Here is a 16,664-nt window from a genome sequence, read left to right on the forward strand (position 1 = left end):
TACCACTGAGCCACCGCGCCCCCCCCATCCTTATTCGAGTTTTACCCAAGGTCTAATAGGCCTAATGGGACAGAATTCGCAAACGTGTGCACAATAAGTAGGATTGTTAACTACATGGCTAGAAGAAATATCGGGTTATAGTAAGTTCACGGTTAACAATGAACTAAAGAAGAAACAAGAGAGGAAACGTTATATTGTAACACGATATTATTTATACATTAGTACAGCGTTTCCCAACCATTTTGAATACACTATAGTTTTCGAAAACTGTATCCAAACTTTCATTAAGAAGGAGGATCACTAAATAACGAACGAACAAAGAAATATCTTTTACTTTTAAAACACAAATGTAGATAATTCGTATACATTTTATTTTGCCGGAACGATTGAATAATATTTTAAAATTTCAAGTTATGAAATAGTCTGCAACAATAAAGAAGTAATAATGCTCATAACAATGATAACAAATGTTTTTTTTTCAAAATTAGAAATGTACAGAAAAATGTTCGACAGAAAATTAAAAATGTTCTACAGAAAAGTGACACAGTATGAAACTTAAAATTTTGGATTCATAGTAGTAATGTGAAATACAAATATACCTTTTTCGCTGTCTTGCAATTTTATTGCTATAGAATTAATAATTTTGTTTCGATTTCCTCGCGGCACACCGGTTGGGAAACGCTGCATTAGTAGAATGCACACGGGAAGAATACCTTACCTTTTGGACATTAAAGACACCAAAACTGTTACAAATCAACTTAGGTATCCCAGAAAGTATGGAAACGACACTAATATCGGTCATTGTCGATTATTTATATGTATCCCTCTCCCTCCCCTACATTGCACCATCAAAGCGAAATGATAAAAAAAAAAAAAAAAAAAACATCCCATGCCAGTACCTCATCAATGTTGGAAATTTCGTCGTTATCGGTCAGGTGGTTCAAGAGTAATTAACTCACAAACGTAGTCACTTTCATTTATACAAGGTGAAAGATACATATTTTTTAGTTTTGTATATAGATTTTTAGTTTTGGTACACAATTTATTTCGAAACTATCTAGACGAAGCCACAAGAACATCGAGAGTTAACTCTCGAGACTGAGACCGAGACCGAGAGAAGCGTATGTTGATAGAGAGAATTGAAATCAACATTTTCGACTGGAGACGAGACCTAGACTGAAGTCGGTATTTCTCGTCCAAGACGAGGCCGAGACTGTATTAAATCTCACTTGCTCGTCTCGATATAATCCGTGTTCCGATTGATTTGTAAAGGTGGAGTAAAAACAACTTTAACACCATACCATGGTTTCAACTTTAATACCATAAAACATAAACCTATAGAGATAAATATCAATAATCGTTTTTTCGGAATCGATTCAACCTTTTACGGATGGATACCACATCTACACAAATTCCTTAACTGAAACCAGAAGTGTCGGTGCGAGCTTTCCCGGGTTCGATTCCCGGCGGGGTCACTCGGTCGAAAAAGTGTAAAAAGCTTTTTCAGACCAGCCACCCTGAATGAGGTTTTCCTTATTCACACCAGACAAATGCCGGGGTGGTACCTAACTTATAGGTCCCAGGCCGCTTCCTTCCTTTCCCAATCCTTTCTTCCTTCCCTTTCCCCGGATTGTGTGCTCGCCGATGGACGTCATCCCTGAAATCGTGACGGGCTAAATGGCCATAGATGCCGAAAGCTCAGAAATCTAAATTCTAAATCCTGAAACCAGAAGTGGTACGATTTACTAGTATGTAGTTTTAATGATGCCATACAATTAATGACAATAGTTAGCAACAAGCTGCATATTCTAGAACAGATTCATCATCTCAAGAAAACATACTATCTATATCCGTATTACTGTACTAAAACCGGAAGTTGCAAAACTTTACTAGTTCTTCCGGTTTAACATTGATAGCCATACAACAGAAACGATATTACATAGCGAGAGGAGAATTCTTGGAATATATATTCAGCGTTTGAATGAAACATACATTCTCACCCGTAACACGTTACTAAAACTGGAAGGGCAGAAATTTAAAATTTGCTGGTACTTCATTTTACAATATTGATTTCCACACAGGAAAAAATGCAAGAGATGTTGAGTATTTTTCGAAATTGATTCAGTGTCCCATCAATATATTCCATTAACCATCAAGTCAAACCGGAAGTGGCACAAATCATAAATTTCCGGTTTCAATGTTGACCGCCATAGAAGAAAAACTATAAAATATGGCATCAAGCATGTTTTCTTTTCCTCTCAGGAATAGGTATGGTCTCTATTCGTATTATTCTACTAAAATCGAAAATGGTAGAATGCACTTTCGGTATGATCATTTATCTTTATTGAGCAAGAACGGTCATGAATATCGAGAAGGTTCTCTCCATAGAAGCCTAGACTGCGTTCTAGAATATAAGTGTAAAAATTTGAATCTAGAACCTTACGTCCCTCTAACCTGTGTTTACAGGGAACTTTGTTTTCCATCTATTCTGACACAGATTACCATATCTAATCTTACAAGAGCAATAGACAATCTACATGTTGAAGCAAATTAAGTACGCATTACTATCGAGTTACTGAAAGGTGGCCTCTGACAGACAGCTGCATATGTTGTAAACAAAACGAGAAGGACGATTGTTCCCCAATCACAGCACTATTCTTCTACGCTGTTTCTAGACAACGAAGACCACCGACCGCGCTGTTGCCGGTAGTTGAGAAGATTTGTTAAACGTCTTAAGTTTGTCGCCAGAGCTGCTGTCTCTGTTGCTGAGAGTCTGGCAACACCACCACCGATACACCACGTTCTCTACCCACTGTCAGAAGCCACCTTTCCTTGCGCAGTCATAACAAATGAAATATTATGTATATAAAGTCAAATTTGTCATGTTGGGTGATATGAGATGCTTGAAATCAGTAAGGAAAAAAAGCACCAAGAAAGTAAGATACACAAACGGCGCTCTTCTGAAATCATGCCTTGTGGTTGGGTGGTTAGTATTACGAATCTCTGCCAACCTGCTTCTTGAATCTGGTAAGGATCCAAGGAAAAAATGAAATCTTTAAGTTGTACGTCCCACGGTTATGCCGGTTAGGCTAAAGGAGACGGTGATAATTAGAGATGAGTGAAATGGTGGAATGAAGAAAGTGGGAGGAAACGGGAGAACCCCGAGAAAACCCACGAGCACGGTGTTTGTCCACCACAAAGTTCACTTGGCGGGGGCTGGGATCGAACCCGGGACCCCAAGCACCAGAGGTGAACGCTCTACCACTGAGCCACCGCGCCCCCAAGGATCCAAGGAAATAATAAATGTGCCATAGGTAGGTAATATAGGAAAACAAACAAACCATGTATATTAAACTAAACCAGCCATGCAAACAAGCACTCGCCCACTTGCCCGGGGCGAGTGGATCATCGGTGCGGGCGAGTATTTAATATTATACCGAAGGTAAGTAAATCATTTCTATTGTGGGATGTGGCCATGTAGCTTTTTTCTTGAGAGAGTAAAATTGTGTTGCTTAGTTGCATCTCTGAACTAAACCATAAACTCTTCTCGTTGAAAGATGAAGTTTTTTTCCTCATAATCTATAAGTATATATATCAATATAAGTAAATTTCAATATTCTAGATTAATTATAACCAGTGATTTATCTACCCCCCTAACATCCCCCAGCACTCCCTAAAATTTTCGGACATCCCCTAAAATTTTTGGAACTAGGGGTGTGCAATATTGAAAAGATTCATTCTCGCTCTGCCTAAAGCTCTCCAGGACATTGTAGAATATATTTTCAATGATCTTACCTGTAGGCAGGGAATTCTTTGGAGACAGGGAATTCTATGCGAGGAGGAATTTTTAAAGGGAAATGCAGCACAGAAAATCTTGACTTCTAGTGTATTTGTATGCAGATACGAACTCATGTATAAAATAGCTGTAGTAACGAGCGCGGGAACCAAATCAAAGCGGTCAAAATGCAAGGAAAATTTTGACGAGGACAAATCCAAAGGACACATCACAGGAATATACTGTATATTGGATGTATCAATGCACACCCTATATGATTATTTTTTACCTTCAATAGTAATATATTCTAAAATGTTATCTGTATTTTTTCAACTGAAATTCGAGATTTTTTTGTAGCAAAGATCACAATGTGAAATATATACTTACTATAACAATCTTACGTTCTTTATTGGGATTTCAGCATTTTTAAAAAAATGTTATTTCCGTAAATTGGAGAATTTCAGATATGCATAATATTTAAAGAAAAAAATAATCATTATTTTTATTTATCTGCGTCTATGATTCTGTCGCTTGAACTTAGTCCATTTTGTCCGAATTTTTCTTGGGGTTTGTCCTCTTGAATTTTGTCGTGCATTCGTAATAATCACTTTGGTAATTCTAACAGAGGCTGTAAGAAGAATAACTATCTCTTCAAGTTTCATCATAACTTTTAGATGTTATTCTTCTTGTTCTTCTCGGAAAAATGACGAGGCTACAGTTCTTTTCAGCAGCGTTATTCACATCTACTTTGGTACAGATGAATGTGATTAAAAAAATACATGCGGACAAATGGAAAATTGATTGTCTCAGTTGCACGAAAGCCGTTTGACATCGTAACTGAAACAAACATAAAATAAACTTAATTCGGTAAAATATCAAATTATTTCACATCAAGATTTTATTCATTTTTTCAGTAGTTCATCTCTAACATGTTAAGAGTCGCAGTACGTAAAAGGTGCCATAGTTCACATCGTCAAGACATGTTAGGTCATATATTAAGTAAACAATGCAAGAAGATGCATAATCGACTCTTAAGAAGAATGTTAGTATTCTACATCACAATTCCTTTTTCGGCATTATCTTATCAGCTCATTTGTCTTCTATACATAATTCTATACTATATGCAATAGTATCATATATACTTCTATTTTCATATTATATTGTCAAAGTAAATAGCAGCAATACAAAATATCAATATTAGTATTGAAACACGTTTTTTTTTTTTTTTTTTTTTGTAGTTTCAATCAAATCAAAAGGTTAGATGATCGGGGATAAGGGCATCTTACGCATCCTTTTGCATTGTTTGCTTAATATATGGCCCAACATGACTTGAGGCTGTGAACTGTGTCACCTTTTACGTACTGCGAGCAGTGGCGGTTTTAGCGGGTAGGCCGGGTAGGCACGGGCCTACCCAAAAATTTTGAAAAATATATAAACACTAAAAGATACAATAAAGAGTGAATATATTTTCCTCTTTTTTCAATGCAGTGTGCTGTGGAGAACATTTTCGCATCACAGATTCTTTAAGTTTTTCACGACAGTCACGAGTATCCTTAACATAATCCAATTGATAGTAGTATTTACTAAGCAAAATACGGTAAATATATTTTTCTGCAATTAAGCAAAGAGATTCAAAAACTATGTTCTTCTAATTTGAAGTGGCGGGTAATGGGCTTGTTCTGTACCAGTGTTTGCAAAATTTCGTGGGTCGCAAAAAACGGAAAAACCGGAACAAGCCATTGAAACTGCTTTACTTATTATCTTAAACTAGAAGATAAATTTTGCACGGCGTCGATCAAACGCTACAAAAGGAGACCATTATCTCAATATTTCGTAGGATCGTACCTTAATTTTTGTAGATCATTATCTACTGGCGAGGCTGATGGACTTCCATATACGCAAAATGAAAAGAGTACTGATGGCGTAGGTGCAATGCAAAAAATGAGAAATTTGAACCACTGAACAAGTAGTGTGAGATTTGTATGGTTAAAAGCAATTGTTTTATACGAAGTCTAATAGGATCGAAAGCGAATCAATTCTGGGAAAACTACACTGTAGTGCTTTTCAAAACATGCATACGGTGTTCTAGCATACTAAAACCGTGTCACCAACACTGGTTTGTTGTTGGACGTTCCACTGTGAGTGACGTAACGTGACAATATGGAAACAATTACCCCTCGGACTGTCAAGCACCAACTAAGCTGGTTTGAAAGTAGATCTCAGTAAAGCTGACACCACCGGTGATATGTGGATATTGATGACGTCGGATAATCCATCGACAGAAGATGCTATGATTACCGGGCTCAATGTGTACCAACAAATCTTTCACTATACCATTTACAAAAAAAAAAAAAAAAAAAAAAAAAAAAAAAAAAAAAAAAAATAGCGATGTGATATAAGGCTACGTTCATCACAAATAGAGGTTTCGATATTCAGATATCGTTCTGTGGTAGATATACCCCATTGAAATCCAACGGAAAGCCAGCATTATATTAAAATTTCTTCTGCGGGCTTCAACTTACTAAACGATATGTTCACATAGTCTAGAGTTCTATAGCTGGTGGAGCACTTTCAACTTCACACTTTGAGACAATGTACGACCTTGCTTGGGATGCGAACTGTGCATGATGGAATGGAGTCCACTGAAAGTCTAAGTCTTTGCTTCAAAGGTGTGTTTGAATATTAAGTAAATAATTACACTTGGTCCAATATAATATACATTCTTAAAAATATTACATATTTCGATTTTTATATTTAAAAAGAGATCAATCATTACCTATAGCAGCATAATATATCTAAGCTCGAATAGGGGACGCTCAATGGTAGAACGTTCACCTCCGGTGCTCGTGGGTTTTCTCGGGGCTCTCCCGTTTCCTCCTACTTTCTTCATCCCACCATTTCATTCATTTTTAATCATCACTGTCTCCTTTAGCCAACCGGCATAACCGTGGGACGTAAAACAAAGATTTCATTTCATTTCCTTTCTAAGCTCGAATAACTAATTAACTCTATGGCCTAAAGAACCCGGAGGTTCAATGCCGCGTACACAAAAGTTCTCCATTGCCTTCTGTCTTCAGCCAACTGGATCCTGTTTCTACTTTGTATTCCTATTTCTCCAAGATCTATCTTAATATTGTTCTCTCATCTGCGCCAAGGTCTTTCTAGTGGCTTTTTCCGATCGGATTTTCAGTTAAAACTTTGAAAGCATTTCTATTTTCCTCCACTCTGGCTACATACCATGCCCAGCACAGCTTCCTAGACTTAACCTTTAACGCACCAAACCTAAATCGCCAACGTTGTTTACCAAGCTGGAGTCTTCTAGGGACCCGAGATATTATTTTACTTTCTCACCTTATTATTTTTTTTGCACTATTTTAACGAACGTATCATTGATCTAATTATGTAGCAGATATCCCAAAAGGATGCAGAGCACATATAAAAATCGAGAATAAATTTGTTCTTGTAGTTGCAGCAGTATCACCCAATATCACACTCAGGGGTCCCTAGAGGACCCCGCCTTGTGTATTAAGTTTTAAGCATCGTAATAATGTTAACTAAACCGTATAGATTATGGAGTTCCTCCTACTATCGCTGTTCGAAAGTAGAAATGGTTTCTTGTTGTGGAGAAACAGGAAAATACCTCTCTCATCGTCTATATTGCTTTACTCCTTGAAAGCGGAAAATCTAGTGGATAAAGGAGTTTGTAACATATTTATGATATAGCTACAATTTTCTGAAATTACTGTATATGGCTCTTTATTAATATAGTAATTTGGTCATTTTATCTTACAAAGAAAGATACATAAGCAATAGAGGTTACGAGGAAAATATACAACACAACTCAATCAGAAGTGAATTTAATACAAGCACATGCCTTCGTTTAGAAAAATAACCTAACTTTTATCACTAAATCGTTATTCATTTTAATCAAGTAAAGGAACAAGAATACGCAAATTTGAAATTTGAAACAAATTACGGTTTAAACACTTGTTTCACTTTACAGTGTAAATGTTATTTTTTAATCTATGGAGTCTACCTGTATTCACATAAATAATCAGTTAGTGTTTTCAAAAGTTTAGCTCTGTATGAACAGTTCATAACGCTATCCTACATCACTCTTCAGAAATTATTCCCATACTCTATATATAAATTAGATGTTTAGGCTGTGTGTTGTACTGATGCACGATTACCTTCACCTGAGAATTAAATTTCTTATGAACACATAACCTTATTAATTTGCAAGTTACAGGTTTTCGTATTGTTTCATTGGATTATTTAGGGTGTAAAAATTATCATTCACTGTAATGTCATGAACATTCTCCTTCATTTTTTAAATTAAAATGTTCATTCAATAAGGGTAAAGATATTTTATTCAAAACTGTAACACATAACCCTTGAATAAAACCGCGTTTAGCCAGATATTATAGATGTATTTTCTTTTTTAATTTGCAATTAATGTTTTAATATCTAAAGATACATCCATAAATATCAGGCGCATCCTGAAAGTAACATTTCCACGCGTTCCATAGCTAGGAAACCGTATGTTGGTCGAAACGACTGCATGCACGTGTGAGATTAAGGCCCAAGCACGGCGAATGCGCCATCGGAACTTCCCTAGTGCTCTCAGTAGTGTTGTGGCAGTGGTTGAAGGTGGACGTTCCTATTCCAGCTCTCACCGTGTGTGAAGTGGGAGCAATGATAAAATTTTTGAATGCACAGGGCATAACGTCGATTTAAATCCATCGTCAGCTGCGCCATATCTATGGGCCTAATGTCATGACCAAGCAATTCCCGCTCCTTATTGTACACCATTGTCAGGAGCGTCTGTTGCTCAAGAAGTTGTGTGCCAGGTTTGTACCGAAGCAGCCGACTCCAGAACACAAAGCAAGGCGCATGGGATCAGCATTGACATTTTTGCAACTATACAGCTGAGGATGGATTTGAATCGGTGCTATGCTCTGTGCATTCAAAAACTTTATCACTGCTCGCACTTCACATGCGGCGGGATCTGGAATAGGAACGTCCATCTTCAGCCACTGCCAGGACACCACTAAAAGTACTAAGGAAGTTCCATCAGCGCATGCGCCATGCTAGGACCTTACTCTATCTCACGTGCACGCAGTCACTTCGCGCAACATACAGTTTCTTAGCTATGGGACGCAAGTGAAAGTTACTTTCTGGATGCGCCTCGTTCGTTTCATTTACATAAGTCAATCGTAAATTTTCAGAAAAAGCTTAAAGACTATAGTTAATTTTTAACTCCATGATCGGAAACATATTTAAAGTATCAGAATGTAATGAAAATTTACTGCATTCTTTATTAATCATCAGATACACTTCTCTCTCTTTTCTTCAACCTAAAGCAACATATTATCAAAGAATGCTTCAAATGATCAAATGTAAGTTCTACTTTTTATAATAATATTGATTCATTTTACATAAAAGTATTACTCTAAAATTAATTTTAAATATATATATCTTATGAGTGGCACCATAAAATAAATAATACATGAAACTGATGTCATGTGAAGGATTAACAATATTGCAGAATGTTATTATTAATTATACGTAAAGTAAGCATTATGAAACGATACGTTATTTGGTCACACAAGAAAATAAGACACAGTCTCACTGTAGTTACGAGTATCGTAGTAGCTCTGTAGCTAGGAAGTAATTAGACAGTGCTGTAAGTAATTAAATTAAAACGATTACAATAAAAAGTCCACGTTCTTATAATTACTATATAATTTTCGTTGGCTGTTTTGATGAATTCATTGATGCGATTCCAAATTAACTTAGTGGGCAACATGTATTCATAGGACACATAGCAGCTGCTCCTGAAATAATAAAATAATACTTTCTGTAATTATTGAAAATCAAATCATGTTATAAATTATGTAATTATGAATCTACAATGTTTTAATATATTAGTCAGATAGGTATGTATTATTGCAATATCTAGAAAAAAGTTCTAAATACTATCCACATTAACAGAAAAATGCGAATTGATGAACTGTGCAAGTGATTGTATGATTTACAATCCTTCGTTGAGATATGAAGTTTAATATTGGGTCTATTAGTTCTTGTGCGCACAAATTGAGCTACATTTAAATGGTGCAGAACACACCCTTCTTAATTTCATATTATCTAAAAAGGATTATTGATAATATTTCCAAATTTTTGAAATGTTTTTTCTTTAATAGAAACAAAGTTCGTACATCGATTCTTGATGAAATCGTGAATAGAGATATGTCAAGTGATTGTATGAAAGTAATATCAATTTTCAACTTACATCCTTTTCTGTGAGTCTGAATACCAAGAAACGCAAAAGAAGCGGAGGATATTTCAAGGAAGAAATGCGTTGACTGAAGATCTCAAGATTGCATGAGTCTGGGCTTTTAAAAGTAAATCATAGTATGAAAATACCAACAAAGCCACGAGCATCCAGTGATTTCCAGAAATAGTTATTGCAACAAATACTTGAGCTGTAGAGTTAGCGCAAGAAGTAACCGTAATTCAAAATTGTTTCCTTAATTCTCCATTAGCTAAGGATTTTCACAAGAAAGGAGTTCATTGGTCAAGCCTACATTGTATGGTAATATTCTAACTAAATCCTGACATCTGATTGAGAACACATCTTGCATGTAAGATTTATCAAGCTTTAGGTGTAGTGTAAATTTAAAAAACGTCCTTAAGTTTCATGTTCATTTGCCCGCACACCGAACTAACAGCAGCATTTGTACTTTGCTTCCAACGTGATCTTCTATTTTATTGTTAAAAGAGACGGGACCATCACTTCGTGTAAGCGTTTAGTGTTTCCAGAAGACAAAAAAACCCATGACGTGATGGAGGCGTGCTTACTGATGGGTAAATTCCCGGAAAGATATTTTTCGGGAATATTCCAGGGAAAAGTCTCCAAAATGGGAATATTCTGGGAATTTATTTGCAATCACAAAAAGTGCATTCTATTACTATATTAATAATTTCAAAGTTAAATTAGTTTTTTTATCACAGTGAATTATTACTGTTGTCACCTGAGGATTCTTCAAAATGTATATTCTGAACGGTATTATGTTATTTTATCAGTATTTTATTATATTTAGAGAGTACGCATAAATGTATATTTACTTACAATGTGTTCTATGCAAGTAAATATGTGGGGAAAAATGGTATAGTAAGTCCACATTCTTTTACACCGCTAAATAGTTTAAATTTATATATAAGTGGATTTTCTAAACTTGATTCTACTACTGAAATTATAAACATATTAATTTTTTAAATGTTATAAACAGATTAGTTTGGCAACTACCAAAAGACACATGTCTCACCATTTTATCAACATTTGCGCATACATATTTGCAGGATACTGACTTATCTTTATAATTTTGCATGTAACTTTGCCGCAAGACCTTACGACCTTTCTTCCTACCTATTTCTCGAAATTTCATGCAATTCACATATAAGAGGAGTCCGAGTACATCTTCAGAAATTTGAGTCAGAGACAGGAGACAGACTGACGTCTGTTATTAACTTTGATTCGGGGTGTATTGATGCTACTTCACCTCTATTTCTACAAGAATTCTACATTACTTTACAAACTGGTCCCTTTTCATAATTTGTACTTTGCTACTTTTTAGTGCAAACGGAAATGAAACTTTAAAAAGTCGTATTATTAGTTATATAAAGCATAGTCAACGAATTTTAACTTTTTTAACTTCCAAATTATTTAAAACCAAGAAGTAAATTATAATAAATAAAAACAAAATAATTAGTCATATAGTTCTTATAATTTGAAAGATAAAGTAAAGAAATAGAAATTAATTCCTTCCCGGGAATTTATATGCCAGGGAAAAAACCCGCGGATATTCCCATTTTTTATTTTCCTTCCCATCGGGAATATTCTCACTGCCCATCACTAGGCGTGCCCAGTTTTCTTTTAAGGCTTACCATCTTTTTCGATAATGTTCCCTTTCGTTAACTGAATTGAACTCTTAAATTTATTTACAGTAAGGAATTGGTTACTAAACTGAACTCTTATTTCTTTCAGCTGTATCGGATTATTTACATATTTAACAAGTCTAAAGTTCACTCCTTTCTTTTAGGTGTATCAAGCTGAAACTCCGTCGTCCCTCCTTCATTTGTATTAATTCGAACTTGTGAAAGTAAATTTAATAAGCAATGAATAAAAGATCTGGAGAGGTTTGAGAAATGCCTTCGGGTCTCATCCTAAACGAAGGGAAAATCCCAACTTACATTTCCTCACGTGTGAATGCGGGCAACGTCTTAGGCGGTTAATGCAGGTGGAGAGAGACTGACTCCCGGCATAAGAAGTCATAATCTACCAAGTGCCAATGGCCTCCTCGGATAGCGAATGAGTGGAGGTCAAGATACCTTCTTGTCCTTAGAAGAGCAAACTGTCTTAAAAGGTAGATCAGGGTTTCTCAACCTGGAGGCGCGACACCTAGGTGGGTCGCGAGAGGGTTTCATGGGGTTCGCGAAGACAAGAGGAAGAGATAAATATAATTAGAATCTAATACCGGAATTATTTTAAAATATCCTTTTGAGTTTTATTCTGATAGGCAAATTTTATTTTTTTTACATACTGTTAAAAACAACAAAAAATACGTCTAGACCTATTAGACATTTTCAGCAGGTGCAGACTTGTTTAAAAACCAATTTAAATGAAAGAGGTACATAATGAAACTAAGGGAAACTGTACATTGAAATATCAGAAAAATACAAATGCAACAAAACCTGCATATTGAAATACAATTAAAATTGGAAGCTAATGAGAAACCTGGGCATGGTGTGATTTCACTAGTGCGGCAACAACCGATTCAATCTTCTTGACGCACATTATCAAGTCATTTAAAAATAATCAATAACATTTTTTTAACAACTGTCCAAGTTTTTAACCAAAATTATAAATTACTTTATTTTATAGCATAGGACTCAAAATTAACGGAATTATGAAGTTTTCAGTTTCAAATGGCTTCCATCTAGAAACAATATGACGGATCAGTCTCGATATTTGTAATATGAATGAACTGATCAAATTTGGTTTCAATCTATTCGCTTTTAGAGGAGTTGGTGTATTCACTATTTACAAGAAATGGATTCTACTATTATAGAAATAGAGATATCGCAAGATCTTTGCAATAGGTATATTAAAAATCTCACAGAAGTTTGTTACAAACCAGAAATTATAAGGGGTTTGCTGGCAAAAGGATGTGATGAAGAAGGGGTCATGATAGGAATAAGGTGGGAACCACTGAGGTAAATTAATCACAAGGTGGTCAGCGGCCTGGAAATGTGAAAAGGAAATGGGAGTACTATCACATTATTTTTTGAAAGGAGGAACGAAAGAAGAGAAGAAATAATACAATGATGGTTCTTCCTGAGGTAAAAGGTTCGGGAAATAAAATAGTAACCCTTGGGGATTGCTTCGAGAAGACTCATCAAAGAAGAAAATAATGATAATAACTTTAATAATGATAACTAGTTTAGCTTAGGAACCTGGAACTACGAACTTTACAACGTGCTGGTAAATTTGAAAATTTAGAAGTGCAAATAGATAAATGTAAAGTGAAGCCAGTGGGTTTAAGTGAAGTGAGATAATCAGGATATTACATACTATTCCATTTTGGTGGCACTAAGAAAGAGAATTGTGTGGCGATAGCAATGAGGAACGAAATAGCATGAAGAGTATCCAAAGTTGAATGCTGGAGTGACTGTTTGATTTCTGTATAGTGCAAAATCAGTGGACATTATTTGCCAACACCAATGTATTTGCCAACAACCGACCGTAATGACAATGAGATGCAAGTAATATATAATGAGATTAGTGACATTTGTCAGCATGGGAGTGGTAAGATCAACGACATAGTAATGGGAGACTTCAAGAGCCTAGGGAAAGAGCTGCATGGGAGTAGGGGAAAGAGCTGCAAACATAGTGGTGTGATCATTTGGACTAGGGAGAAGAAGTGCCTGGAGCCAAATGCTTATCAACTTCTGTAAGCAACATGATATGATGCTAACAAATACGTGTTTGAAGAAAGACTAAGCCCAGGAGATCATATGAAAAAACCCAGGAGATAAGAAACACTTTCAAATCGATTACATTATTGTCAAGCAATGTTTCAGGAATGAAGTACGAGACGTGATCACACTACTGGGAGCGACGTGGATTCGGGCTACAATCTCCTATTTATTGGCGGAAGTGCAAACCTGGTTAAAGACAATAACCAAAATGGAAGGTGAAATCGAAAATAAAACTTAGAGCGATTAAGAAGTATGTCAGAGATATGAAAGAAGGGATTGAAGAAAATTTCTGTGTAATGAACGATATGGTAGGCAATGTGGAAAATAGTTGAAGAAAAGTTAAGCAGATTCTACTAGACACATTCTATAACAACATTGGCAGGATGGAAATAGCACCGACAAATCCATTGGTAACTGAAGAGATGCTTAAGAAAATAGAAGAACGTAGAAGGGCGAAAACCACGATATCAAATATTACAGAAGGCTGAATAATGAATTAAGAAGAGAGACTGGCAAAACCAAAGAGAAGTACATGGAATAGATATGTGGAAAAAAATTATGAACCTTCAACGACGCGGCAAATATGATCGGATGTATCAGAAAGCAGAAAAATTAACAGAGAAAGCTAACTAAAGTATCCGCATGTTTGCAGTAGAGGATCAAAGGAGATGCAGTCATTGACCACCAAAGAATCCTGAGAATCTGGGAGGAATATACAAAGGATTTGTATGATTAGAAGAACTTTCTCAAAAATATGGCGTCTGATGCAAAGAAAGTGGGAATGATGAAGAAATTTTTAATTTGGTCTTGATATGGTCTAGACAAGTCGGATCTTTATATCAGAACCAATGGACAGACGGACAGCTACAAAAAATTACGTTTTTCGGTATATAGAGGCTGGCAAATGAGTAAATCGGCTGAAATTTCGAAAGAATGGGGGATACAGAAACTGCGCATATATTTAGATAGAAGAGGTCCACGAAGGAATACTGGTGAAGTATGCCGGGCCGACAGCAATGGATAAATGCAATATGGCCGCCCGAAGATCATGCCAATCGACTTTTGCAAGCAACTTCTCATCCACTTCCCATGGGCAGATTGACTTAATGTTTTGCAGATTGATACATGTATGAACACTATACATCTATTGGTTTGAAATTTCGCGGACGTTGACGTGTTGAACCAAATATGGCCGATCAAAATGTCAATGTGTCAACGACTCGTGTCTGGAAAACGAATTGTACTATGAAAGTACAGCATCACCAGACATGTACGAAAAGCATTAAACGGTTCAAAATATCGCCATCTGAAAACCAATGTGGCCAAACAAAATTCTGAACCAAACAGCTCGTACTACAAAAACGAAATTTGGTGTAAAGGTCCATTACCACTAGTAGGTGAGGAAAATAATACAAATGAATCACAATTTCTACATCGTGTATCCAATATAGCCGCAAAATACACATATAAAATATACACTGTGTCACTGTTTCCAGCCCTTAGGACGCATGTGGTGACGTCATCAATATGGCCGCAACTTTAAATTACTTAACACGTATTATCTTGACAACCGCTCAACCGATTTTTATTCCGTTTGGGTCAAATAAAAAAGTTTAATTTCAAGCTAAAAATTATGTTCAGTGACATTCTTTCATATGAGCGATGATTAAAAATATACGAGGGACTTTATATATTTTCCGAAATCTAAATTTTTGTTTGGGCAAAGTACAAAGAAACTATCAGGTTTACGAAAACACGTTACAGGACATAAATTTTAATGTAGTTTATGGCCTTTCATTTGCTGTAAAGAAAATCAAAACGACCTATCAGTTCTAGAGATATGGACAAAAGAATAAGTCAATTAGGTGTTTCCATTAATTTCATAAGTATCTGCATGTCTTGTATTTTTACAATTTTTTAGTAAATCAGAAACCAAAATGTAAGATGTTATAATAATTTTAGACTACGTCTCATTAAACATACTATCTACTATTATTTTCATAATGTCACAATGAAGAGCTTAATTAGGGAAGAGTTTCATCTCAACATGTATCATGGCACTCGAACAATACTAATTTTCAAGTTTACAACAAGAAGTTTAGGAAACCAAAAAATGGATCAAAAGATTGCGATCTTGGCCATAGTTTTTGGATCAGGGGCCACAAATGTTTTGAACGGTCCCTAAATCGAGTTTTCGTACTTTTCACGGAATAAGCACATTATACTGAGTTAACAGATAGCTTGAGTTTTGCCACATTATATGTGGTTCTCCAGATATTATGCCTACAAGAAAATTTTTGATAGAAATGTATTTGATCTTTTGATCCAAAAATAGCTTTCGTCAATTTTCTCGAAAAGTAAACATGAAATTTTACAATCACGCTTTTAATTTTATTCAGGTCGATAAATTTCATCGATTGCAGTATGTCTCTTTGAACATTCCTTTTTCGCTCAACATTGAAGATATTGTAGAGTTTAGTTTGCCAATCACATAGTTCCAGTTCTGATCCTGACCGCCTTTCTGCTTTAACATTGATAAAGAAAGGCAAGAAAATGATCTGAAGTACTTCAAGGGCGGAACTTTTGATATACTAGCATCGATTAGCCGCTACACTGGGTAAAAATAAAAATTTCAAATGCACAACTGCTAATATCATGTGTTTGGTACTCGAAAGATATGCTATTTTTGTTTTTACTGGCATGGATAGTATCACTGTTTGTTTCAGCGACCTCGGAAACTATGGCTTCGACACTAATATCAGTCATTTTCGATTATATATATATATATATATATATATTTCTAAATATCTCTCCCCCTTCCCCTCCCCTACATTGTACCGTCAAAGTG

General features: G+C 35.6%; 1 protein-coding gene across 1 annotated transcript in view; it reads right to left on the minus strand.

Annotated features, from left to right (window-relative positions):
• Positions 1 to 7,514: 7,514 nt before the first annotated feature.
• Positions 7,515 to 16,664, minus strand: part of LOC145673517 (uncharacterized) — a 50,387-nt gene continuing 41,237 nt past the window's right edge. Inside the window, exon 8 of the mRNA XM_081743289.1 lies at positions 7,515 to 9,612. Within this exon, the coding sequence (XP_081599415.1) occupies positions 9,566 to 9,612 (47 nt within the window). The 3' untranslated portion in view covers positions 7,515 to 9,565. The remainder of the gene's footprint in view (positions 9,613 to 16,664) is intronic.

Source organism: Thermobia domestica, chromosome 16 (genome assembly GCF_964235325.1).
Source record: "Thermobia domestica chromosome 16, izTheDome1.hap1.1, whole genome shotgun sequence".
Taxonomy (NCBI): Eukaryota; Metazoa; Arthropoda; class Insecta; order Zygentoma; family Lepismatidae; genus Thermobia; species Thermobia domestica.